Below are 24,810 nucleotides of genomic sequence, written 5' to 3'. Positions count from 1 at the left end.
TGTTTGGCGGACGGCACCCGGAGAAGTCCCTCTCTGTGTGAGCGAATTGGTCGTAGGGATGTGTGGGGCAGGATGCGATCCTGCATGTAACTAGGTCCTATGCCATGAAGCGCTTTAAAGATCATAATCAAAACCTTGAAACGCACTCGGTAGACCACAGGAAGCCAGTGCAGCTCGCGCAGAAGAGGTGTTACAGGGGAGTATCTAGATCTCCCCATAATCACCCGCGCGGCCGCGTTCTGGACCAACTGTAGTCTCCGAGTGCATCTCAAGGGAAGCCCCATGTAGAGAGCATTGCAGTAGTCCAGGCGAGACGTCACTAGCGCATGGGTGACTGTGCGTAGGGCATCCCGGTCCAATAAGGGGCGCAATTGGCGCATCAGGCGGACCTGATGGAACGCCCCCCTTGCCACGGCTGTTACATGGTCACATATGAAGAACGGCCGTGGGATTTGGGTTTGGCTAGTCCAAAGAAAAGAAAATTAGGGGTGACATGATAGCAGTATTCCAGTATTTGAGAGGGATCAAATTATTCTCCAAAGCACCAGAGGGCAACAAGAAACAATGATTGGAAACTAATCAAAGAGAGAAGCAACCTGGAATCATGGAGAAACTTCCTAACAGTTTTAAGCAAGCCAGTGGAACAGTTTGCCTTCAGAAATCGTGAGCGCTCTTATCACTGGAGATTTTTAAGAAGAGACTAGACAGTCACTTATCTGAAATGGTATAGGTTCTCCTGCTTGAGCAGGGGGCTGGACTAGAAGACCTCCAAAGTCCGTCCCAGCTCTATTCTATTCTAACAGAAGATCAGGATAAGATACATCCTGCTGTCCAAGTGTTAAAAGTTGATGGGTAGTTCTTTCTTATGCTTCTTCAATGTAAAACTGAATTTGCTTTCACATACAGAATATTTTCACTCAGTAATCACAATAATTTGAGCCTGCTATCCCAAGAAGGAAAAAGGAAAAAAGAAAGAAATTGCTATCTCCATATTTTAAAACAGGGGGTATCTCCTCATTTCCAAAAACTCTGAACAGAGGAAGTCTTGGTGGACAATCACTTAAATATAAGCCATCAGTGTGCTGCAACTGCCCCCAAAAGCCAACACAGTCCTGGGCTGTACTAACAGAGGGATAGAAACAAGGTCACGTGACATATTAGTATCACTTTATAATGCCTTGGTAAGAGCACACTTGGAATACTGCATCCAGTTTTGGCTGCCATGATATGAAAACATGTGGACACTTTAGAAAGAGTGCAGAGAAAAGCAACCAAGATGATTTGGGGACTGGAGTCTAAAATATGTGAAGAACAGTTGTAGGAATTGGGTATGTCTAGTTTAATGAAAAAAAGGACTAGGGGTGACATGATAGCAGTTTCCAAAATCTAAGGTGCTACCACAAAGAAAGGGGGGTCAACCTATTTTCCAAAGCACCTGAAGGCAGAACAAGAAGCAATGGATGGAAATTAATCAAGGAGAGAAGCAACGTAGAACTAAGGAGAAATTTCCTGACAGTGAAAATAATCAGTGAAACAGTTTGCCTTCTGAAGTTGTGCTTGCTCCATCACTGGAGGTTTTTAAAGAAGAGATTGGGCAGCCATTTGTTTGAAATGGTATAGGGTCTCCTGCTTGAGCAGGGGGTTGGACTAGAAGACCTCCAAGATCCCTTCCAACTCTGTTATTCTGTTATTTTCTCCTCTGCCTATCAGATCCAACTGAAAATTGTGATGACAGCATGGCACTAGTTATACAGCTCAGTGGTTTAGTTGCACTGTAGGGTCTGCATAGTTGCAGAGATGGTGTAACTATGTATGCGCACATGGAGAAGAACAGTGACCTGTTTGAACTCAGAACCTAAGATGACGGTGTAAAGTTTAATGTACTTTATACTGCTTGTATAATTAAGGGAATCCAAGCTTAAAGTTTTTCCAAGATTATGAAACAGACTAGAAGGATTGATATCGGTTCATTATTAAAGTTGATTACACAGTTACAAACAGATTTCAAAGTTCCCAAATCACATGACCAAATAACAACAAATGGGGAAATAGCCTATTCAAAACCCCGTAGACCTTCAGCTTTGCAAGTTGCCAAACTACAACTTTTTGACTGCTGTTAACAGTGGATAAATTCTGGAGGAAAATGGATCAAGTCATTTGAAGAACTTTTTGAAGCACAAGGCGGGACATGAAACGTAGCTTCAGGGTCTGAGTACCATGGGCCTTCGTGAACATCTGTTCTTGGAAAAAACACAGGGGTTTTTCTTTATTGGTTGTTAGGAGATCATTAAAGGAAGTGTTTTTCTGGCATTCTTTTGTCTTAAAAAAACAATTCTTTTTTCAATAGATTTCTGTTCTTTCAAAACTAAAACATACATTTTAGGAATATGCAAATAAATTTCTTACATGAGTATTTTTTTTGTCTGCCTTTCTGGAAACAGAATTTTAAACTTAAACATGTCTATTTTACTGTGTAAACTGTAAACTCTTTAGGCAATCATATTAATGGTCCACATGAGTTTTTCCATGTAGAGGCCTCTTCTATTCTTGCCACTATAATCAAATTAGGCACAATTTCCTGTTTTGCCTGTACATCCAAGAAGTAATCTTAATGGTACATTAGGGACAAAGCAGCATGCTGTGATTTTTTTTTTTTTACACTGTCAAGCACCTCCTTCCAATATGCTTGATTTTTTTTTCACCCACCCGTCACATCTCACAATCATCTATTTTTATTACATATTACAAATGGGATTATTATTTTTTTCTCCTTATGGAGGTATCAAAGTTCCCTTCACTCTCTTACAGTCAGTTTGATATCGAACCCATTGGCCTGACTTAGGGGGTAAATGTGGGACCACCTAGGCTCAGGGGTGAAATGCTACCAGTTTGTGCCGGTTCGCCTGAACCAGTAGTAAAAAAAAGTAAAAAAAAAAGCTCCGACGATCGAGCAGCACAACTGATTGTCGGAACTTTTAAAAAACTTTTTAAAGCATTTTTTTAACGACCTTTTCAGGCAAACCGGTAGTAAAAAAATGCTAAAAAGAAGTAAAAAAAGCTTCTGATCATCACCCAGCACAGTTGATTTTCGCATAGCTGATCGTCGGAACTTTTAAAAAACTTTTTAAAGCATTTTTTACTACCAGTTCACACGAAGTGCACATGCGCGAAGTGAACGGATAGCAGACTTCAGAGCATTTCACCCCTGCCTAGGCTTGAAAGGGATGTGAAAACAGATTGCTGTTATATGTCTTTGTCTTTACCAGTATCACAAATGCTTTAAACCCACATTTATTGATGTGGTGCAATAACTTCATGAATTGTTAGGTACCCAATCAATTAAAGTAAGTCTTATATACTTCATATAAGCCAGTGATTTCAAACTTGGCAACTTTAAGATGTACTAATTTCAACTCCAGGAATTCCTCAGCAAAGCATGGTGGCTGGGGAATTCTGGGAGTTGAAGTCTACATATCTTAAAGTCGCCAAGTATGAATAACCATGACATATTTGGTGTCTGAATTCTTGCAAGCATCTTGGAATATGAAACCAAGAAAAAATTAGTTGTAGCTGTAAATATTTTAAATTGTTTATTCCAAATTTGTGTGTGCGTGTGTTTGTGTGTGTGTGTGTGTGACTTCAAGGCAGTGTTTACGCTTTACGGCTACATTAACAAGTCCTTGTAGTTTGCTTGGCATGATTTCAGAAGTGGTTTGCTATTGCTTGCTTCTTAGACTGAGACAGAGTGTCTGGCCCAAGGTCACGCAACTGGCTTCATGCCTAAAACTGGACTAGAACTCAGGAGTTCTTTTCAGGAGAAAGATAAATGTTATAAGTAAATACCACATCAAAGGGCATGTGTGTATAAGCATACGGACTAACATAAATACATATTCTGGACAGATGTAAATATCTTTAAAGTATGTATATATGTGTCAGTTCTGCCATTCGTGGCTTGGTGCATTGCTGGCATCCTGCCATCAATGCCTCGGGGGAGGGGGGGCACAGAGGGGCAAATGGGCAATAAACATCTATGGGTATGTGATGGGAAATAGGGAGGGGGATGACAGCTTGATGAAGATCAGGGAAGCACAGAACCAATTTGGATCAATACCCAAGGCCACACACCCTGAGAATGGAATGCGGATTGCCTCAAACATCTCAGTGATTCTCAAAACACCTATGCTTCTCTTCATTGGCTGAAGATGAACTGGTCATGGGGGGAGAGCTGGCATGAGGAGAAAAAATTGGAACCTTTCACGCAGGAAACTTAATTCTAGCCTGACTTTACAGCAACCTTTATTAAAAGAACCTATAACTTCACACAAATGGAGTTGAGGGACTTTCTTTCCTAAGGGACTGACTGGAACAAGTCTGACGATATGCATGCATGCATGCATGTATTTATTTATTTAACAATCTATATCCCATCTTTGAGTGGCATGGTAGGCTAGAGGTGGAGCTCTCACCTCAGAGACAGGAGGCTATGAGTTCAATCCTAGACAGATATTTCTCTCTCTGGGCGCAAAGTGAAAATATCTGCTGCAAACTCCACCTAGGTGTCAGGAAGGGCATCTGGCCAGTAAATGCTGAGGTCCATTCAGTTGCCTTGACTCCACCCCGATGCAAGGGATACAGGTTGTTAAAAGGGAAAAAAAATACAATACATAGTGTTCCCTCCTCCTCCTATTTTCCCCACAAGAACAACCTTGCGAGCTTGATTGGGCTGAGAGAGTGGTTAGCCCTCAGATTTCCACGCTTGAGAATAGAGTTGAATTGGATCCCATCACAGTCCATGGATTGATAAAATGAAGAAATGTTTCAGGGCAAGAGCAAACTCCTAATTGTCTTGATCTAAATCACAGCTATCATATGATAATTAGAATTTTAACTTTTTTGAATTTTGGTTTTATCACTTGGCATATACAGTATTTAGATTTCTATTTCTCTGTGGAATTCAAATGATCGAATCCAAAACCATTAGCGATACAATATAAAAGATATTATGTGATTCCTCTAACATGGTGGCAGAAGCTTGGTTCTTTTTTTTAGTTATTACATTAGAATTTCTAGCTTTATGCGCTGTGAAATAATTGCCACGTACTCTGAAATTAGCACTGCCTTGATTCTGATTCTCATTCACAATATGAATAAGCCTCCTATAGCCAGTAAATCATTTTTAAACTCATAGTCTCATAAGTGTGTTCATATTTTAGAACAGCTTATTTCCTATTTAAATTTTAAACTACAGTATTTGAATTCTTTCTAAAACCATTTGAATTGTCTAAAACTATAGAAAGGCAATATACGGTATTTAGTTATTTTGATTTCAGCATTTCTTGTAGATATATTAGCAACATCTATAACTCCGAAATGACTAGCGACATTTGTTTTGGACAATCCTAAATCAATACTATTTTTCTATAGATGATTAAACAATATCATTTATTTGTAAGAACTTTGGAACAAAGAATTGGAATATCCCACAGTAACATACCAATGCTTGAAGACCTTAAAGTGTATTAGTGTGTTTCTTACGATTTTAAGATTAACATAACTGAACAGCAAAAATGTGTTCATTGGACACTTCTCTGAGCAGTTAAAAAGGCTGACAGTGAACTTCATGATGCTGGAAGCATGAAATAATGTGTGTGGGGGGGGGGTAGGTGTTAGAGGATAACTATATACATTATATGAGAAATATATGTGCACCACAGACATCTGAATTTTGTTTACGTTACCTAGTTGTCAGGCCTGCAGAGGTTCCTTTAAGAATCTTTGGCCTGCCACACTTTCTTATAATTTCCTATGTATTTCATTAGTGTAGTAATTAGGAGGGGGATAGAAAGGAGTAGGATTGTGGTATGTATTGTTGTCATTCTTTCTTAGAAGCCAAGGTCATCTTTTGTCTCCGCACCTCGACACCTGACCGGAAGCAGAGGGGTGTAGATGCCAGCCTGGAAGGTGATGATTGGAACATGTGATGAATTATGGGGTGTGGGGATAGATATGAACTTTCAACTGGGTGAACCCACAGGATGTAAAATAGAGTTGAAATTTCATAGCATAATGCCAACATGTCTGTCTTATTAAATTGCAGCTTTAAGGATAACTTTGCCTTGGACAATGATTTAATTCTGCATGATATTTGGAATGCTGACACTAGTATTGTTTTGGGAAGAGATACAGTTTAGAGATGTGAATGATTTTGAATCACTTACCAATTGCATAGATGAAGAATTATGAGTTTACTGAGAATGGGTGAACCAGAAGAGATGGAAAGTTATTACAGACCAGGATGGTGTTTAATCTTAGGCTGATTTTTTGCACTGGTGTCAGAAGCACCGAGACACTTCCAGGTTGAAAGGATAGCCAGTGACACCACCCTTGCCCAGTTGGAGGCTCCTTTCATGTCCCCCGCAGGAGCTGGAGGGAAGGATGAGAGCTCATCCCCGCCCCATGGCAGATCTTGGGTCTCGAATGCAGACTTGCTAACCTCCTGCCCAATGGTCCCAAGTACAAGTTATCACTCCTCTTGGCTTGGTGACATATATTTACTGACTACTTACAAACTGGCCCTTATTTTCAAGGTAGAAAAAAGATGGATCAATCACCACTACTTTTTGGTCAATGCTTGGCTTTAAAACTTTGAAAGTTTACGTGTATTTTGTCTCTTTTTTCTTTTTCTTTTCCTTTCTTTTATCCTGCATAGCAAGAATCATGATAATAACAATGGCAACATGTACTACTGCTATTACACTACAACCACCAGATCTGGATTGTAAAATAAAGACAGTCACTAAGTGACAGCAAAGAGTTAGGTCCTTCTGTATCTGGCTACCACCCAATGGTCACCCAGCTGATTTGTGCAGCTTAGCTTTGGTAACTTTGGAGCAGGGACGTGCAGTCAGGGGAGGCAGGGGATGCAGAGCCTCACCGCTCTCATCATGACAAGAAAAAAAAGGGAAAAGGCACACGTGGTCTGATTCCCTGCCTTCCTGAGTCAACATGAAGGGGACCGCGGAGCGTGCTCCGCTGGCTCGCGCTCCGCGGTCCCCTTCATGTTGACTCAGGAAGGCGGGGAATGGGAATGTGTGCAGGAGGCTGAGGCAGCCTCAGCCTCCTGCACACATGGTCCCATTCCCTGCCTTCCTGATAATGTCACCAGCCTCACCAGCCATAAACCTCACCGCACGTCACTGCTTTGGAGAGTGAGAGAGTTAAGGCTTATACTATAAAACTATAATAAAAAAATAGCAAATGGAATAAGAAAGAAAAGGGGGAAGGATGAACAATACTACATATATATACAAGTGTGTTTCTCACATACATACATACATACATACATACATACATACATACATACATACATACATACATACTCACTCTATAATGAAATGAGTATGATTGGTTAGAAAAGTCCTTCATATGGAGCTAGCTGCATCAAAGCAAAACCAATACAATCTTAACACGATATCATAAAGCTAAGCTGTATTTTCATTGCCATTGACAATATTTTCACTAATATTATTGATGAGTGAGCAACTACAGATTTTATCTGCATTTTTTTTCCTGCAAATGCTTCAGGGTGTTCTGAAATTGGTTGTTTCTTTAATGAATACAGCATGGGTTGAACAGAAAGAAACATGTTGTACTCCAGTCAAGGACCCATTATGACCAATGGGGTTTCTATAGTTCCTGTTAATTACTGCCCCATGGACTGATCAAGTATTTGGTGGAAACTTATGGTATGTATGTTGGCTTTCTGTATGTGTATCTGTTTTCTTTGCTTGAAGAATGGTATATGGAGTAGTTTATTATTGGCAAACAATTTCAAAACAATTCCCATAATGATGGTGTTCAGTGATATTTAGCAGTTGTGTTCCCAAAGTCAGGCATGTGTCTTTAATTCACAAAAGCACAGCACAAGAGAATCAGATACAGAAGAATTTAACAAAGTGTTATATATGCTATAGATTACATTTCTCGATACTGAAATCCTGGATCATAACAGATCTTTTAACCAGAATAATGTTTTAGATATTACTAAAAAACATTTGCCTATATGACATAATGCCTAACATAGACATTTTAATTAGTTTTTCATTGTTCACACTATGGCAGCATACAAACTGATTGACAGGCAATGCAGATGAGATTATTTCAAGGAGATATATACTGCAACAAATAAATAAATTTCGGAAGTTGGGAGATCAGTGGAAGCAGAGAATATGTAACTCTCAACCATATTTCTAGCCAGCAACTTCCATCACTTTAGCAGCAAATAATGCCCTAATTGACATGCGCAGGTAAGAGCAGAGGCAACTCTCAGGCAGGCAGAGGGCAAGAAAAGGTGTACCTTGTATTTCTTACAGCAGCCATCTACCCATCCCACCGGCACTCTAGTCGTAAGGACAACCCCTTCTCCAGACAATGCCCATGAGACACATAGAGGCAATAATCTCCACTAATTTCCACTAAAGATTATAGAGTAGATTCTTAGGAATCCAAGTTTGAAAGGAGGATGAGGATGGGATATGCACAGGACCTGCATGCTGGGGGCAGTTACCTGTGCCTGTTATGATATAATCTGGTTCTTCACATTCAGTGAGCTTGGCCATTTCTCTTCATGTGTTCTAAGAAGCATTGATCGTTCTCTATTTGCCTTGTTTCAATTATGTAGGACTGCTCTAGCTGTGTTGTTAAATCTGGGTTCCAAATAGACAGAAGCCTAGAGATACAGAAAAGTCCACAACTTTGCTACCATCTCATAAATTTTGCAGCTCAGATATGGCTACACTATAAACATGGGTGCTCAGCCCATACCTATAGCAAATACAGCATTCAAATGCTCTAAGTAGAGAATACTGGACAGCCACAGCAACGACAATCTTAGAGGGTGTGTTACAATTAACCCATAAAAGTGAACGCCTGCCCTGTTGTGTTAATGCCTGCAAAATGCCATAAGCTGTTTTCAAATTCTGGACTTTTAACTTTGTCCACCTTGCTAGGCCCCGTCTTTATGCATTTGTGCAGATACAGCACATTGGGTAATGTGTCCTCTCCTATGATCTACCTCCTTTAATGCTGCATCATTTTAATTCCAACTCTGTCGTAAGACTTGAAGATCCCAATCCAGCCAGCCCAACCTTGAAGGAAGTAAAGGACTGTAAAAGTTCAAATAGAAATGTAAATTAATTCAACAATGGCTAGTCCGAGGCATTGTCTCACAATACACACACACACACAAACTCCCTACTGTGTTTATTTCCCTCCTCATCTCCTCCTTCCCTATGGCCAGGAACTGACTGGCTTGAAAGCTGAGAGCCGTGGGACAGTCTGGCTCCAGATGGATCATTTGCTTAAGTTGACCATAAAATTGTCTCTGTTTCAAAGGACGCCATTGTGTCGCTGGAGGAGCCGAGCCCATTCCAGCTGTTTGGCAAGGGGATGGAAAGGCCATGTGAGATGCTAAGGCAGGCCTCCCCAGAGAGTAACCATGCTTCAAATTCCTCCTTGAAGCCTGTGGCATGGATATGTCCTCTGAGAAGAACAATTGGTATTACCACAGGCTGAGAAAGAGCTCTTACTGCTTTGATAGGATAATCATTTGTATAGTTCCTTCATTCCTGTAGTCGGCTTTGCTCTGCAAGGAAGGCTCTGGAAAGATGCCGAGGCCTCCCAGCTTCCTCGGTTGGTGGTTTGGGGCCCAGTCTGTCTGCAGCCAGCTCAGGGCTCTGACCAGAAAATGGCTTCCGCCATCTGAAGAGAAGGATAAAGGATTATTATAGTTAGCACTGAGGTGGTCTAGGCTAAATAAGGTAGTGTCTGATTCTGCCAATTTGCTCTACTAAGAGAAAGCAGATAAACCAAGACAGAGTTCCTACACAAAGGTTGCTGTGGTCTTTCATACTTCTTTTTAGTTTCATCTTTTTATGTTCTTAGAGAACTTGGTTTTGCTTTCATAATGGGTTTGGAAATGGCAGGCTTATCCCATCTTTAGAGAGGTTGTTGTAGCTTCCTGTTACTCTGGTCCTGTCCTGCCTCCCAAGTAGATTCTGTCCTAGTGAAGGGAGCCCCTTGTTCAAACAGCTACTCTTTTTCTTGGTGACCTAGCATTTCGCAACTTTTTTTCCTGTCAAAAGTAACTCAGAAGTATTTTTTAGGAACAGTACAGAAATCTTCCTTGATAGGATGCGTCTATCTGTTTTCATTATGAAGGTGAACCAAGGTGAACCAGAAAATATTCCTTTTTTTACTGTATCCTTTTGAGTTTGTAATTTATGGGGGCAAACCTGAGTCCTGCATTTTACTCTCATCTGGTATCAGGGAATTAAGCATAAACAGCAGATTAGTCCATACTTTAATCTCAAATATAATTTAACACTGCTCATAAACCTAGATTTTTTTTCTAGATGACCTGGAACTCTGCTACAATGGGTGGTACTATTAAAATATCTTGCAGTTCAGAGCTTTATTAACCCTCATACATACCTGGCACTAAAGTAGAATAAAATATGGATTAAAATATAAGAATGAAGACGTGGCATAAAAGGGACAGTTAGAAGCTTGCTTAAAGGGACAGGGAAATGTCATCAGCCTTCAACCACAACATGTTCCAGCAAATGTCCCTATGTCAAAAGTCCAAAACCACAAGGTTCAGTTAAAGTTCGTTAATGGCACGTAGTCCATACCTGTAACAAAAGGAGAAGTAAGACCCCCCATCTCCTTATAAGATTTTTTCCTCAAGGTAACCAATAAGAAATGAGTTAAGTGTTTCCATGTTACGCTATCTTTGAGAATATATAAGAATGCGTGCTTCGATAATGAAGGTTGTTCAGAAATTCGCAACGTTAGCCATGGGCTAACTTTTCTGAACCTGGCTGCCAAATAAACTCCTCCTGTATCCTGAGAAGTCTAATGCCTGTCATTTTCTGCAATACCACGGTGCCACCAAATAAAAAATAGGTTATTTCAATGTACCTCACTCAGCAAGCATGTCCCCACCACCACCTCTGCCTTTCTAGGCACCATTACTGTTTAACAAACCAATCTACCAACTTCTAGCTTCATCTTCAATTTTTGGAATTCCCCTGCCAGAATAACCTTTGCTGAGCATTATGGGAGTTGGAAGTCCATAATATGGTTGTTGCTAGAGTTTGGAAAGACTGCCCTAGAAAGGTAGCCTTAAAGGTAAATGTTTCCCTCACACATACGTGCTAGTTGACTCTAGGGGGCGGTGCTCATCTCCATTTCAAAGCCGAAGAGCCAGCGCTGTCCGAAAATGTCTCCGTGGTCATGTGGCCGGCATGATTAAATGCTGAAGGCACACGGAGTGCTGTTACCTTCCCACCAAAGTGGTTCCTATTTTTCTACTTGCATTTTTACATGGTTTTGAACTGCTAGAAGCTGGGTCAAGTAACAGGAGCTCACTCCGTTACGTGGCACTAGGGATTCAAACCGCCGAACTGTTGACCTTTCTGATCGACAAGCTTAGCGTCTTAGCCACTGAGCCACCGTGTCCCATATATAGCCTTATATAGGTCCAAACCAAATCAGAAATCTACATGATGATTTTTGTTCAGCTCATTGTATTTAAATAAAAAAGTAAAGAATGATTACACTCCCATTTCCATGAAAGGCTTCAAAGCCACTTTACAATTTTGATGCAGTCAAAATCATTATCATCATAACACTTCCCCCCACCCCCCAAAAAGCTGCAAGGCATTAGCTGCATTGACCTATCCTACCATGGGCAGCATTTGAAAAATGATGTTGCTGACTTGACAGCCTCAACTGAAGCAGTCAGTATGGCTTATGCCTTGTATGCACATCTAATATTGCGAACTCTTTAAAGAGAAATAATAAAACGTTCTGATCAGTAAAAAAAACCATATTTAAAACTCGTCAGAGTTAAATTTCCATTTGCACAATGCAGTCCTACACTTTGTAGCATTCTTAAACAGAAGTAACACAAGCAGAAACAGTTTTACAATAGAAACATTTTGCCCATACCCTCAACCATTCCCTTATCATATAATCAAACTCTGACCAGGAAAATCATATTTATAATTTGCATCAAGTGTTGCATGCAAGTTGTTACCAAAGATCTAAATCTGCATATAAGTAAATAATTTTTTTAAAAAATTAATGGTCACTCAAAATTGTTTCAGGAATAAATCTGGGTTGTAAAATCCAGGAGGCAAAGAGGCGACTCAGCCATAAACTGCAATTAGCCATGATCAGCTTATTTTTGTCCTTAATTGACTGCAAGAAGGATCAGGCTCCTGGCCATAATACATGGCCAAGCATACCCAGAAGAAGCCCTGTAGAGGAGACAACCAAGCAAAGTAAAAGCAAAAAGAATATGGAGCTCTTCAAATGTAGCACAATTATTCTTTTCAGTTGTTTGGGAGTTTGAGATTTGTTTTGAGGGCAGGGTTCTCTTGTGGGACTACAATACAAAAATGTGTGGTAGTCTTGGGAAATTTGTAAGATTTGGTAGATACGCCAATGCTATCATCTTCCACATCCACCAACCTCTTCCCTTTTCCTTCCTGGCAAGAACAGAGAATTTTAATTCCTGCCCCCACCTCCTTGGAGCGGGGCACCAGTTCTTAGTTCAGCTCTTCAGTCAAATCTGTGAAGGTACCTGCAGGGGCAAGAAGATGCTTCATCTAAAGCAATGGTTGGTTCAGCAGAGCTATTGGACATGTTAGGTCTAAGAGTACAATTCTCAGAGAGATCCTCCTCCAGCCTTTCCTCAAACACAACAGGAACATTGATTACTCAGCAGCAGGCCTGATTACAGATGTATTTGTTTACCAGTAGTGCCTTGGTTAAGAAGCTTGTGTTGGTGGTTATATATTAATAAAGCAGCAGGCACTTAACCGGAATAGTATACCTTGTATTGTGGATACCCCTTACCTGGCAGAAAAGGCAAGTTAATGTGCATTCAATGGCAATTTGCAGTGGTTTTGCTGCCTTTACTCCAATAGTAAGTCATTCTTTCAGGTGTCCATATTTAGGGCTAACAACTAGGTTACAACAATTCTGACAATCATTAGGTAATGTCACAAAGTTATTTTCTATATGTCTTTTGCTGTCTGGATTCTAATAGCCCAGTTTTGGTAGTCCTACCTAAAAGAATAGAAGAGGTATCTGACTAATATAAGCAGATGTTGAAATTGGTGAGATTCTTGTACGGTTTGAATGAAATTATGTGAAATTTTTATACGGCTTTGATACAATACAATACAATACAATACAATACAATACAATACAATACAATACAATAGTAGAGTTGGAAGGGACCTTGGAGGTCTTCTAGTCCAATCCCCTGCCTAGGCAGGAAACCCTATACCGTATGATGATCATGTGCTAGTTAGTAATACCATGTAGGATTTACAAATGTGTCCACCTCAAGAAAAAAAAAAGATCCAAGGAAGGTTCTTGACTTGAAATCAAATCAGAGTACATAAATGGGCAGAAGCATTAAAAAAAGATTATCTTTTATGCTCCGTCACTAGATGGCAGTAAGAGTACCACTTTCTGAAATAAAAACCAATATTTCAGGTACTGCATCTCATTCTGAGATACTAAAATTGGATTTGCCTGGTTTTCATAGTGTATGATGTGATTGTGATTGAAGATGGTGTAGCAAACAGATGCCTTTTGTCTCCCTCTTCCAAAAGTTGTTTGCTTTGTCGTGTATTGAAGGAATTTTATTAATTTGCTCCATTGACAGTTGATTGTAGAGACAAATTGCTAATGAACAATTAACTGCTTGTATTCCCAAATCACGAAAACCAAAATATGTCTTGCTACCTTCCTCCCCATCTGTTCAAATGTAATTTATTAGTGTTATTGTGAGTATTTATTGCTGCAATGTGTTATGGCTTTTAATGTTTGTAAGCTGCCAGAGATGCCTCGAGATGAGATGAATGGCAAATAGGTCTAATGAATAAATAAATGAAAACTTCTAAACAGCGAAAAAAGGCTTAGAAACTTTAATAACTGATTTTTACTCAGAATGTGTCATAAAAGTATAATGCTATTCTAGGATTTTTGAAATAGCTAACTAGTGCCATTATGTGGTTGTTTTTTTAAGTATGAATAAGTTCAGGCAGAAGCACGTTGAAATAATTGTAGTCAAATGAGAATTGTGATATATTGATGGTAAGATAAATGAAAGATTTTGGATTTAAAGTGTATAATATATCATGAACTACAAGTAATGACTATGGAAGAAATGCACGAAAGTTATTTGTAACCAATTGACACGCTTTCTACAAGATGTATTGAAGGATGTTTCTTTTGTGTGTTTTCGTTCAATTAAAATAAAAAAAATCTTTATAAAAAAACCAAAACTTTACAGATAAAAGTCTGTCTATAGATCTATCTACAACTATTTACTATTTACCTATTTCTGGAGTCAACCATTCTGTTTCTTCATGAACTCCACAGTCCTTGACTTTTCTTTACATAATGATGGTCTGCTAGAACTGGCCTTGCAAGTAATACACTAGAGCTGAGGATTATTTTTCAAGTATATGACTCTTGAAAAAAACTGAGAGGCATCCACTTCTGGAGTTCAAATGTACCTGGGCTTAGTGTTTCTGTTTTTCTTTTATCAATAGATGTTCAACTTCTATTGCCACTTGTCTGGAGAAAGTAAATTTTGCAAGAGGGGAACTCAATATCACTATCTATTTTATTCTTCCTTACTCTCTTTCATGGTATAGGAGATGTGTTATGATATCAGAGCATGCTTATGTTAATTTGTTGCTGCTTCAGGTTGACAAGTTACATGGACTAAGGCAGGTATTGTAAATATTTGTGGTAAATTGCTCTTGTTTTGTATGGCTTTGTTCAATCAGCAGAAGTTCATGCAAGCCATCAACCTAGTTGACTTTTAAAGTGATAAGCACATTCTGTGTTGGTACAATATTTCCTGTTTGTGTAAGAATGAAACTTAACCAGTTTAAAAAGACAACATCCAGCAACATCCACACATATAATAGACAGAAGTTCTGATGACCTATATTGAAAACTGAATTTCTTTTAAGAATAAGAGTGCCTATACTAGTTGACTTGTAGATTCCTGTCAAGTATTCATTGTTGCATTTTCAGGTGTTGTGCAAGACTCTGGTTCCTTCCAACAGAAGCACTGAAATAAAAATTCAAAGAGACACACTACTTCCCAGATGTTTCCTTTTGATAACTAGCAAAAACCAAGTATTATTGTCCCAGCTTAGGTTGAACTATTACAGTTTCATGAAGCTTTCAGAGATATTTCCCAGTTGACACAACTTGTACCTGAATTTGTTTTTAATGTTAGTTATAACATAGGAAGAAAACCCAAATATATAGATGTATATCTGATTCTTAGACATTGGGAATGACAGCGCAATATTAATTTATTTATTTGTAGCCTGCCTCCTTTATTATTCTACAAAAAACTCAAGGTGGTGAACATATCCACACCTTCCTCTTCCTATTTTCCCCACAACAATAACCCTGTGAGGTGGATTGGCTTGAGAGACAGTGACTGGTCCAGAGTCACCCTGCTGACTTTCATGGCTAAGATGGAACTTGAACTCGCAATCTCCTTCTTTCTAGCCTGGTATCTTAACAAGAGACCAAACTGGCTCTCACAATAATTCTCCCTAGCAATCTTCTTTCTTCCTCTAAGAGTGGCAGAATCCTCAAAAGATGGTGCTTGGCATATGGAACGTTTTGAAGGACATACTTTATACTATCCTACTAGTTAGTTGTTGGAGCAGTAATTGCCGCAGGGACTCATTGGTCTATTCTCATCCTTTTGAAATTGGGAGAAGTGAAGATGATCACAGGACAAGAGGCTCAAAGCAGTGGTGGGGTGGAAGAGCTCTCTTTAAAATAAAAAGTGATTTAGGGCCAAAGTACTGGATCCAAATCAGGGTGGGCTGCTATGGGTTCACCCGGGTTCGGGAGAACCTATACCTAACGTTATGGCCGGTTTGGAGAACCTCCAAATCCCACCCCTGCCTGCAGCTCCCAGGAGTTTCCACGCAGCCCTTTTTGGATGCAAGGTAAGTGCAGGGCCCATGTGGAAGCTCGGGGAGGGGGGAAACAGGCCTCCCGGAAGGCCTCCAGAGCCCAGGGGAGGCAGTTTTTACCCTTCCAGAAGCTCGAGGAAAGCCTCTGGAGTCTGAGGAAGGTGAAAATGCCTCCCCACTGCTCCTGCCATGGTGCAGGAGGCTGACTATGTCATGCCCACCATGGCCACACCCAGCCAGCAACTGGGCAGAGAACCTGTATGCTGAAAATTTTCAATCCCACCCTTGATCCAGATATGGTATAAAATGAATGCCAAGGAATATCTATGGGCTATGCACCATTTAAAGGTCACAAGGATTGTATTTTAGAATGCACAGTTATTCATTCATAGCTATTCCTGGTTTTTGTAATCCTTTTCTGACTTAAACTTGAATATATCCAGACACAGTCCCTTACATCTCGGTGTGAACGTTACCTCCAACCTCCCCATCTAATGAAACCTGAATGCTGCCCCTGCTGTTTCATGTGATTTGGAATGAAAAAAAGGACATACTTTGTCCAAGGCAAGAGATGAAATCCCTGGCCCCTTAAATGTTGCTTGGAGATCTCGTTCTCTGACCGAACTCTAGCATACAAGGCAAAATCTTTAGCATGCAATTTTCTGGCTAGAGCCTGCATCACTGTTTTCATATAACCCTTTCCCCGGAACTCAGGAAGTACATAGCCATGGGTCAGACACCCAAGGGCATCACTCAGGCTCCAGGCAACCAGCTCCCCTTTCTGATCTAGGAGGCAAGCATTTGGGAAGTCCTCAATCAGGCTCCTGAGGTAGCGCAGGCTCTGATCATTGCCTCCAAATTCATAAGTGTCATTGAGTAGGGCTGCATGGGATGGGTTGAGCGTCCCCAAGTGGAGGGGGTCGCTTCTGAGCCTGAAAGGAAAGAGCAGATGGTAGTGAAGGTGGAACAAAAGGAGAGAATCCCACCATGTTTGAAAAAAGCCTGGTAAGCTACATCAAGCAAAACCATTATCTCAGAGTTACCCAGTAGCGGAAATACACAAATCACAGTTATTCTGAAATGTCTCCTTAACAGTCCTTTTGAAACAGCAGTAATCAGTTTGGGATCTTTTTTGTGTTTTGCTTTATTTTAAATCTCCTTTAATATTCCCAAAGCCATTTTCTTTTGCAAAAGCCAATGAAGCAGTTGCGTTCAGGGAATTCTTCCAACTTTTTGTTAACTATTGTTCATTCCACACCTTCCAAGTTGGCAGATAAACAGGGACCTTATTTGTAAACCTGCCTCATTTTTACAAATAGGAGAAACAGCTTGTTACTAGTTTTATACAGAGGCTAGGATTACTTATAGAAAAACCAGAGGCCCTTGATTTCATTACCAAGATCCAGATAATTACATGGAATCAAATTAATAGACCCCCCCCCCAAACAGTTCCCTTAGAAACAGGGTACAATCACTCACTGGTTCTGACATAACATGGCTGCATCTGGGTTCAGCACTGCCTGGTAAAAATGAGGCTCCATGTGGACACTTCTAGCCTCTGCCATGACTTTCACAGCCTGATAGAGCCCATCTTGGAGACCTACATAGAATGGACATGACACAAGAAAAAAGTCTGAGATTCAGAGTGAAATCTTATCTTCTCTCAACTCCAAGCATGACATACTATCATCTTCGCTACCAGTTTGGAACTGGGAGCATGGGGAGGGGGCTGCATATACGCAGAATCTTCTGCGCATGCGCAGATCATCTATGATGACGTCTGGGTGGGTGGGCGAAGCCTCCCACTGCTGCCACTACCTGTTCGCCCGAACTGGGGCGAACTGGAAGTATATCACCTCTGCTCTACTCCTAATAGTCTGCAACTGGGAGGCACAGAAACATTCACCAGCCACAGGCAAGTGGTGGTGATGGCTAGAATGGAGTGTTGCATAAGCTTATAGATTTCTCCTCCTTGGATAGAGGCATATAGAATAGAAGGGCCACTGCTCTAGCACACCAGGCCAAATGTCACCCATCATAACAAACTCTGGATTGCATTATCTGACAAGAACATAAAATAACAGAGCACAAGGAATTTTCATGATACCAACTTCTCGTGATTTTAAAGATCAAATGGCAGTCTTACTATATGTGGAGGCCAAAAGGAAGATGACATATCCAGGGTTACCAATTCTAAGCATCATTTGATTTACTCCTATGTTGTGTAGTTAGAAAAATAAGACATTGGCCTAAAGAACACCAAGAATAGAGTTTGTGTTTCTCATAAGGCAATGTGACTGATGCTTTGATTGGTAAATGATAGAATAGAATGCCTTTACATTGAGTTTTGCAAAAATTAAGAAATTAGACAAATTTCTAAATGATTTAATCTGTTCAAATAAAAATGCTGCTTGCACTGACACAATTACACTCATTGGACCCCAAAATTCCAGTAGGCAGCCCCACGGTTCGATAGCATATAAACCAAAATGTAAAGAAATCTGAACATTTTCCTGGTGTGACTCTCCCCATTTACACATTTATTGCAAAGTTAATCTCAATTTAGGATTATTTGAAATAATAACAGAGGATATTTCCTAAGCTATATGTTTAATTGTTCATATTGTGCGTTTATCTATGTGTGCATGTATATGAACGTGGAGAGAGGGAGGGAGGGAAATTTGTACATATTTATTTATTTAATACAATTTTAAGATGGCCTAATTTCTTCACAAATCTGGGTGTCTTACAAATAAATAAAGAGAAGTACACCTGACCAGAAAAACAATCACTGTCTTAAACTCAACAAAACTAAACTAAGCTATACAGGGCTCCACAACGTAAATGTTGGGGGAACAACCAGGTTTTTGTCACTTTTCAAAATGTCCTAAAGGGTGGAAAAGAAATTGCCAGATCCCAGCCTTGCCTTGCAGTTGGAAAGCTTTGTCCCAGTCAATGGCATCTTTGTTTTCCAGGAGGGTTCTGCAGGCATCTTCCTCCCGATAGAAAGCAGCATGCAGGTTGGCATAATAATCTCTGTTGTCCTTCACCACCTGCAGGAAGTGGCAGCGGGAATAGAACAGATGGCAGAGATCATGCGGAAGAGCTGATGAGGCCAGGCTCACTTGGAAGTGGGGTATAGAAAAAGGAGGCAAGGAGAACTTCCATAGCACCCACGAAGACCTCCTGAATGTCTTTTGTGCCCCAGATATAGATGTGCCTTGTGTTTTTCCCTCCCATTTTTCGCCAGGGGGCTGTGGGAAAAAACCCAGCAACTTTCTGCCGTGATTTCCTACCTCCTTCCGTGGTCGGGTAAGAACAGCTTTAAATTCTGGCCAAGAGTCCACCACGACTTCGTGTTGAGCTGGGTTTCCACGGTTGATGTGCATCACTGCCCCACAGACCTTCAATTAAAAAGAAGGACAGGAAGACCTAGTGCAGGAAATATTCTGCTTTGCCTCTCTAATTAGTCAAAATGTTGGCTGGGGGTGTGTGGGGTGGGTCTGGGTGTAGAAATGAGCGGTCTCTGATTGGCTGATTCAGAACCACCCAAAGTCTTTTGAGGGCCAAATGCTACAATAGGTGCGATGATGTGGGAATTTTTTTCTGTTGGTAAAAGCCGTCTCTGATTAGCTGATTCAGTCTGTGGAGAGCCAAATGCTATGATGGGTGAATTGTAGGAATTCACTGTCTCATTGAAAGGCCAGGTGCTTTTTGGATTTTCTGTAGCAGAATAAATCAGCAAAGATAAATTCTCTTGTTTGCAGTATTTCGGGTACACCTATATTTTAAACATTATTGGCTTTGCATTTGCAGATGTGACGAAAGGAAAAGTAGACTTGAATGTGAAATGACTCCTAGACTGGCATCAAACATTATTATGCATTTAGAAATGTAACAGGTGCAGTTTTCTCCAAATTCTCAGTAAATGGGGAAACATCAACGCTTATATTTACACCGAGAGGTTAGAAACACTAAACAGGTGATTACCAGCACTGTTTCGGGGAGCCCCTTTTGCAACACTCTCTCCAGCAGCTGCAGCTTGGAAGAGCAGGTCAGGATCAGCATGGCTGGCCAGGTCGAGGATGCTCCACAGGTCCCGCGAAGGTGTCTTGGCAAGCAAACCTGAAGGGGGCAAATAGGTAGAATTTCTTCAATTCTTTATGAATCACCTTCCTTGCCTGCTGGAGATCAAGGGGATGAAAAAGTCTCTGCCAGTGATGCAGATTCTGAACTCTCAGAAAAAGTCTTCCTGATCAGCTATGGATTGAATGGATCCTGAGTGATAGAATTGTACAGTGTGTGAACTGGAAAGGACCCTGCCCAATCTTCAATCAGAGTATGTGAGAGCCTTGGAGATATTTATAGTTTAGTTCCCTTAATCATTCCTCCAGGAAATGGTTTCCAGATCCCTCCCCAGCCTAGGAGTTCTCCTCTGAACTTAGTTCTCCCTCCTCCTTTTCAAAAGCAATGCCCAAAATCTCTCACGGAACTTCAGTGAAGGATAAAGGTAAAAATAAAGGTTCCCATTGCACATATGTGCTAGTCATTCCCAACTCTAGGGGGCGGTGCTCATCTCCTTTTCAAAGCCAAAGGGCAAGCGCTATCTGAAGACGTCTCCGTGATCATGTGGCTGGCATGACTAAACGCCGAAGGCGCATGGAACCCTGTTACGTTCCCACCAAGTGGTCCCTATTTTTTCTACTTGCATTTTTACATACTTTCGAACTGCTAGGTTGGCATAAGCTGGGATAAGTAACGGGAGCTCACTCCATTACGCAGCACTAGGGATTCAAACCGCCAAACTGCCAACCTTTCTGATCAACAAGCTCAAGCGTCTTAGCCATTGAGCCATAGAGAAAGCTAAAAGAAAATAGGAAAGGAAAAGAAAGCAAAGCAAATGCAAACAAGCAACTTCCAATTAATCTAATTTTCCTACTCAATGCAATCAATTTGGCCATCTCAACAAATTCCATCAGCTTCACCATCCATTCCTTCATTTTTTAATCTTTTCAGCTTTGTGCATATAATAATCTTAACGCATTTGTATATAAGTGCAAAGTTCCATATTTTTATTCTAACTGCGTATCCATCAATTTTTTAAAAAATGTCTCTGGTTTCAATTGTAAATGAGTTTTTAAAATCTTCTGTATTATATATAATTAGTCCAAAATATTTTTGCTTTTTTACATGACCATTAAGCATGATAAAATGTCTCTTGTTGTTTACATTTTCAGCATACATTTGAAGAACCTTTATACATACTAGCCAATTTTTCTGGTGACATGTACAAAACAAATGCAATATGATACATCATTTTAATAAAAAAATTCTCTTTAAGACTATGGAAATCATAAATTTCAATCATTTATTTATTTATTTATTTGTTCATTCATTCATTCATTTATAAAATTTATTGGCCATCCATCTTACCATAGGGTAACTCTGACCAGCTTACACTCATAAAAATGTATCTATGCATACACATTAAAACATAAATAAATTAAAACCAAAAATTAAAAATCTAAGGACATGTAGGGAAGACAGGGACAGAGTGGGGGGAGCTGAGATTGTGGTCACTCAATCAACCTCCTCCACTGATCTGTTCCCCCACTTGGACCCCAAGCTGACTTTCAGATCCACATCTTTAGACTCTTATGAAAGGATAGGAGGGTTGGGACCAACCTCACATTAGGGGAGGAGGGGCAAGGTGTTCCAGAGAGTAGGAGCAACAGCAGAGAAGGCCCTCCTCCTAGACCCCACCAACTGGAATAATTGATCTGACACACAGGTGGTATTCAGCAGGTTCTGACCAGTTCTGGAGAACCAGTAGCTGAAATTTTGAGTAGTTCAGAGAACCAGTAAATACCACCTCTGACTGGCCCTGCCCCCATCTATTTTCTGCCTCCCAAATCCCAGCTGATCGGGAGGAAATGGGGATTTTGCAGTAACCTTCCCCTGGAGTGGGGAGGGAATGGAGATTTTACAGTATCCTTTCCCTGCCACGCCCACCAAGACAAGCTCAGCAAGACACACCATACCCACCAAGACACGTCACCGGTAGTAAAAATTTTTGAGTCCTACCACTAGTCTGACAGGATTATTGGGATTATTCCCAATTTCAATCCTTTCAACCCCATATTCCCTCACTGATCCATGTGTATATTATAGCCAACATTTTTAGCCTATTTTATTATACATTCCTTAACTTATTCTTCTTCCATTTCCTATTTCAAATTTTTAATATATATTTGATGGTCATTTGTACATTTTTTTTCTTGCCATACAAATTTAGATAAGTCCTTCTGTCATTTAAAAAGGTACATCAGATGTCAGAAGTGATATTACCTGAAAGAAAAAAATAACATTTCAAGCAAGACATGTTGAAATCTGAATCAGCAATTTCTTCATTAGGGATCTATACCCATTTTGCAAAAACTGCAAGAAAGCCCCCATCTGCTTTGGGTATGTTTATGGGAAAAAAGTAAAATCCCCTTTAGTGAACAGATGATGGGGAGGAAGAAGTTGGAACCAGTGCTTCTGAATAGACTTATGCTTGTGTTTCATTTATCCCCATCTGTACTGCTGCCTTGGTCTGGTGTATCCATTTTTCCCCAGGTTGATAGAGAATAAAATAGATGACAGAGATTGGGTGTTTGGTAGACTGGAATTTCTATGCACAAACTTTGTGTCCGTCAGCTTTTTGTCATTCTGTAGGTGTTATATTTCCCCTTTTTCCCTTCCAAATTAATCAGGGATAAAATCTAAGAGCTTTGTTGGAATATTGGCGGCATCTAAGGACTGATCTAAGGACTAAGTATGTCTAGCTTAAGAGAAAGAAGGACTAGGGGAGACATGATAGCAGTGTTCCAATATCTCAGGGGTTGCCACAAAGAAGAGGGAGTCAAACTATTCTCCAAGGCACCTGAGGGTAGAACAAGAAGCAATGGGTGGAAACTAATCAAGGAGAGAAGCAACTTAGAACTGAGGAGAAACTTCCTGACAGTTAGAACAATTAATCAGTGGAACAGCTTGCCTCCAGAAGTTGTGAATGCCCCGACACTGGAAGTCTTTAAGAAGATGTTGGATAGCCATCTGTCTGAAACGGTATAGGGTTTCCTGCCTAGGCAGGGGGTTGGACTAGAAGACCTCCAAGGTCCCTTCCAACTCTACTATTGTATTGTATTGATGTAGGTATCTGCAGAAGTTGCCAGCTTCATCTAAGAGACAAATTGTGGGGGGAAAGTTATGCTAACACATACATTTTTCCTACCAGCCATTTTTAGAATCATTTGGGGAATGAATAGATATTATAATTCTGTGCAAGTGAAATAAATAATTAAATTAAAATGTGATGTTGCTTCCCTGCAATAAAATTACCAGCGTTTACTCTCTGCTAACTCAACTTTCTTTTTTCAGCACTCAAAAAGGCAGATGAAATGTTTCAGTGTAAATGTCTTTGTGGCAGGGGATCTTTTCGATTTGTTGTTTTTATTTTCAGAAGGAGTTTCACACAATGATATCATAGCGATTCTAAGAGCCGTATGATTTTTTAAAACATTGTATTGATAATTTTTCAATATAGTAACATATACAAAACACATACAATACAGTAACGTATACAAAAACAATACTGTTTTTTGTCCCCCTCCCCCCTTCACAATATTTTGTATCTCATCTCCCAGAATTCAAAGATTCCTGCATGCTCATTCAACCGGAGTAACATTTAAAGTGATGAGCAAATGTATGCAAAATTCCAAACAATTAGTTGAATTTCACTCAATGGGAATAAAACCTGCTATTCATCAGTTTGTAGAGATAGTAATTGCATCCTGCAGTATCCACACTACCTGAGATGAGACAGGATAATCAAATATTTATTTAACGTGAGATAATATGCTAGTACAGTTGTAGGTTTTGATCAAACATTGATAGCTTTTCATATTTCATATTTTCAGATGGTGTGCAAGAAGCTGGTGGGAGCAGTAACTGCTTTAGAGAGTCCCTTATCTATATTATTCTCTGTCTTTGAAGCAGGCGGAAGCGAGGATGGTTGTAGGATAGGAGACTCAAAACAGTGCTGGGGTGTATGAGTTCTCTCACATGTAAAAGAGATTCAGGTGCAAAGTGCTGGAGCCTGATAGGATGTAAAAGGTATGCTAAGGGCAAAGCAATGGGAAACGTATCATTTAAAGAAGTGATGGCAAATCTATGGCACACTGTTTTTGGTGGCATGCATTCACCAACACTTGACAACTATTCTTGAAAGCACAGTCCCATTCTTGTGCAATTTTTGGAAGCTGCAGACGCCGCATGAGAAGAGGGCATGCTCTCGTGAGGCCTCCAAAAGCTGAGTGAAAATGGGATATATATACTTTTACGCGGTTTTCAGAGGCAGCAGAATCCATGGAAGTGTATTCTCTGAAGCTTCTTCAAGAACAAAAGCCTTGTACGACCCACATCAGCCTCAGATCAGCTGCAAGGGCCTGACAACAGAAAGAAAGAACCGCCTGAAGGTAAAGAACTGCAGTAGCCCAGTGGTTGGAGTGCAGTACTGCAGGCTAGCTCTCCTGACTGCCAGATGCCTGCAATTTGGCAGATAGAATCTCAACAGGCTCAAGGTTGACTCAGCCATCCATCCTTCCGAGGTCGGTAAAATGAGGACCCAGATTGCCTGACTCTCTAAACTGCTTAGAGGGGGCTATAAAAATCACTGTGAAGTTGTATATAAGTCTAAGTGCTATTGCTATTGCTAAAGGCATGTGGCAGA

The 24,810-nt window shown here is 40.3% G+C and overlaps 2 protein-coding genes across 2 annotated transcripts in view; one reads left to right on the top strand and one right to left on the bottom strand.

The window, feature by feature from the left end:
- ACY3 (aminoacylase 3) overlaps positions 1 to 5,944 on the top strand; it is a 322,364-nt gene extending 316,420 nt beyond the window's left edge. The window contains exon 8 of the mRNA XM_081952119.1: positions 5,890 to 5,944. The gene's annotated coding sequence lies outside the window, so the exon portion shown is untranslated. The remainder of the gene's footprint in view (positions 1 to 5,889) is intronic.
- Positions 5,945 to 15,266: 9,322 nt separating this feature from the next.
- On the bottom strand, positions 15,267 to 20,108 carry LOC309392650 (glycine N-acyltransferase-like protein 3; the record flags this gene model as incomplete). The annotated part of the gene is made up of 6 exons (XM_081954080.1): positions 15,267 to 15,318; positions 16,595 to 16,972; positions 17,520 to 17,640; positions 18,967 to 19,093; positions 19,337 to 19,444; positions 20,031 to 20,108. The coding sequence occupies 6 exons, from the start codon at positions 20,106 to 20,108 to the stop codon at positions 15,267 to 15,269; spliced, it is 864 nt and encodes a 287-aa protein (XP_081810206.1).
- Between the last annotated feature and the right edge of the window lie 4,702 nt (positions 20,109 to 24,810).

This window comes from Natrix helvetica, assembly GCF_964273705.1.
Source record: "Natrix helvetica genome assembly, chromosome: 1".
In the NCBI taxonomy this organism is placed as follows: Eukaryota; Metazoa; Chordata; class Lepidosauria; order Squamata; family Natricidae; genus Natrix; species Natrix helvetica.
Note: the sequence above shows the minus strand (reverse complement) of the source record. Positions and strands in the feature narration are given on the sequence as shown.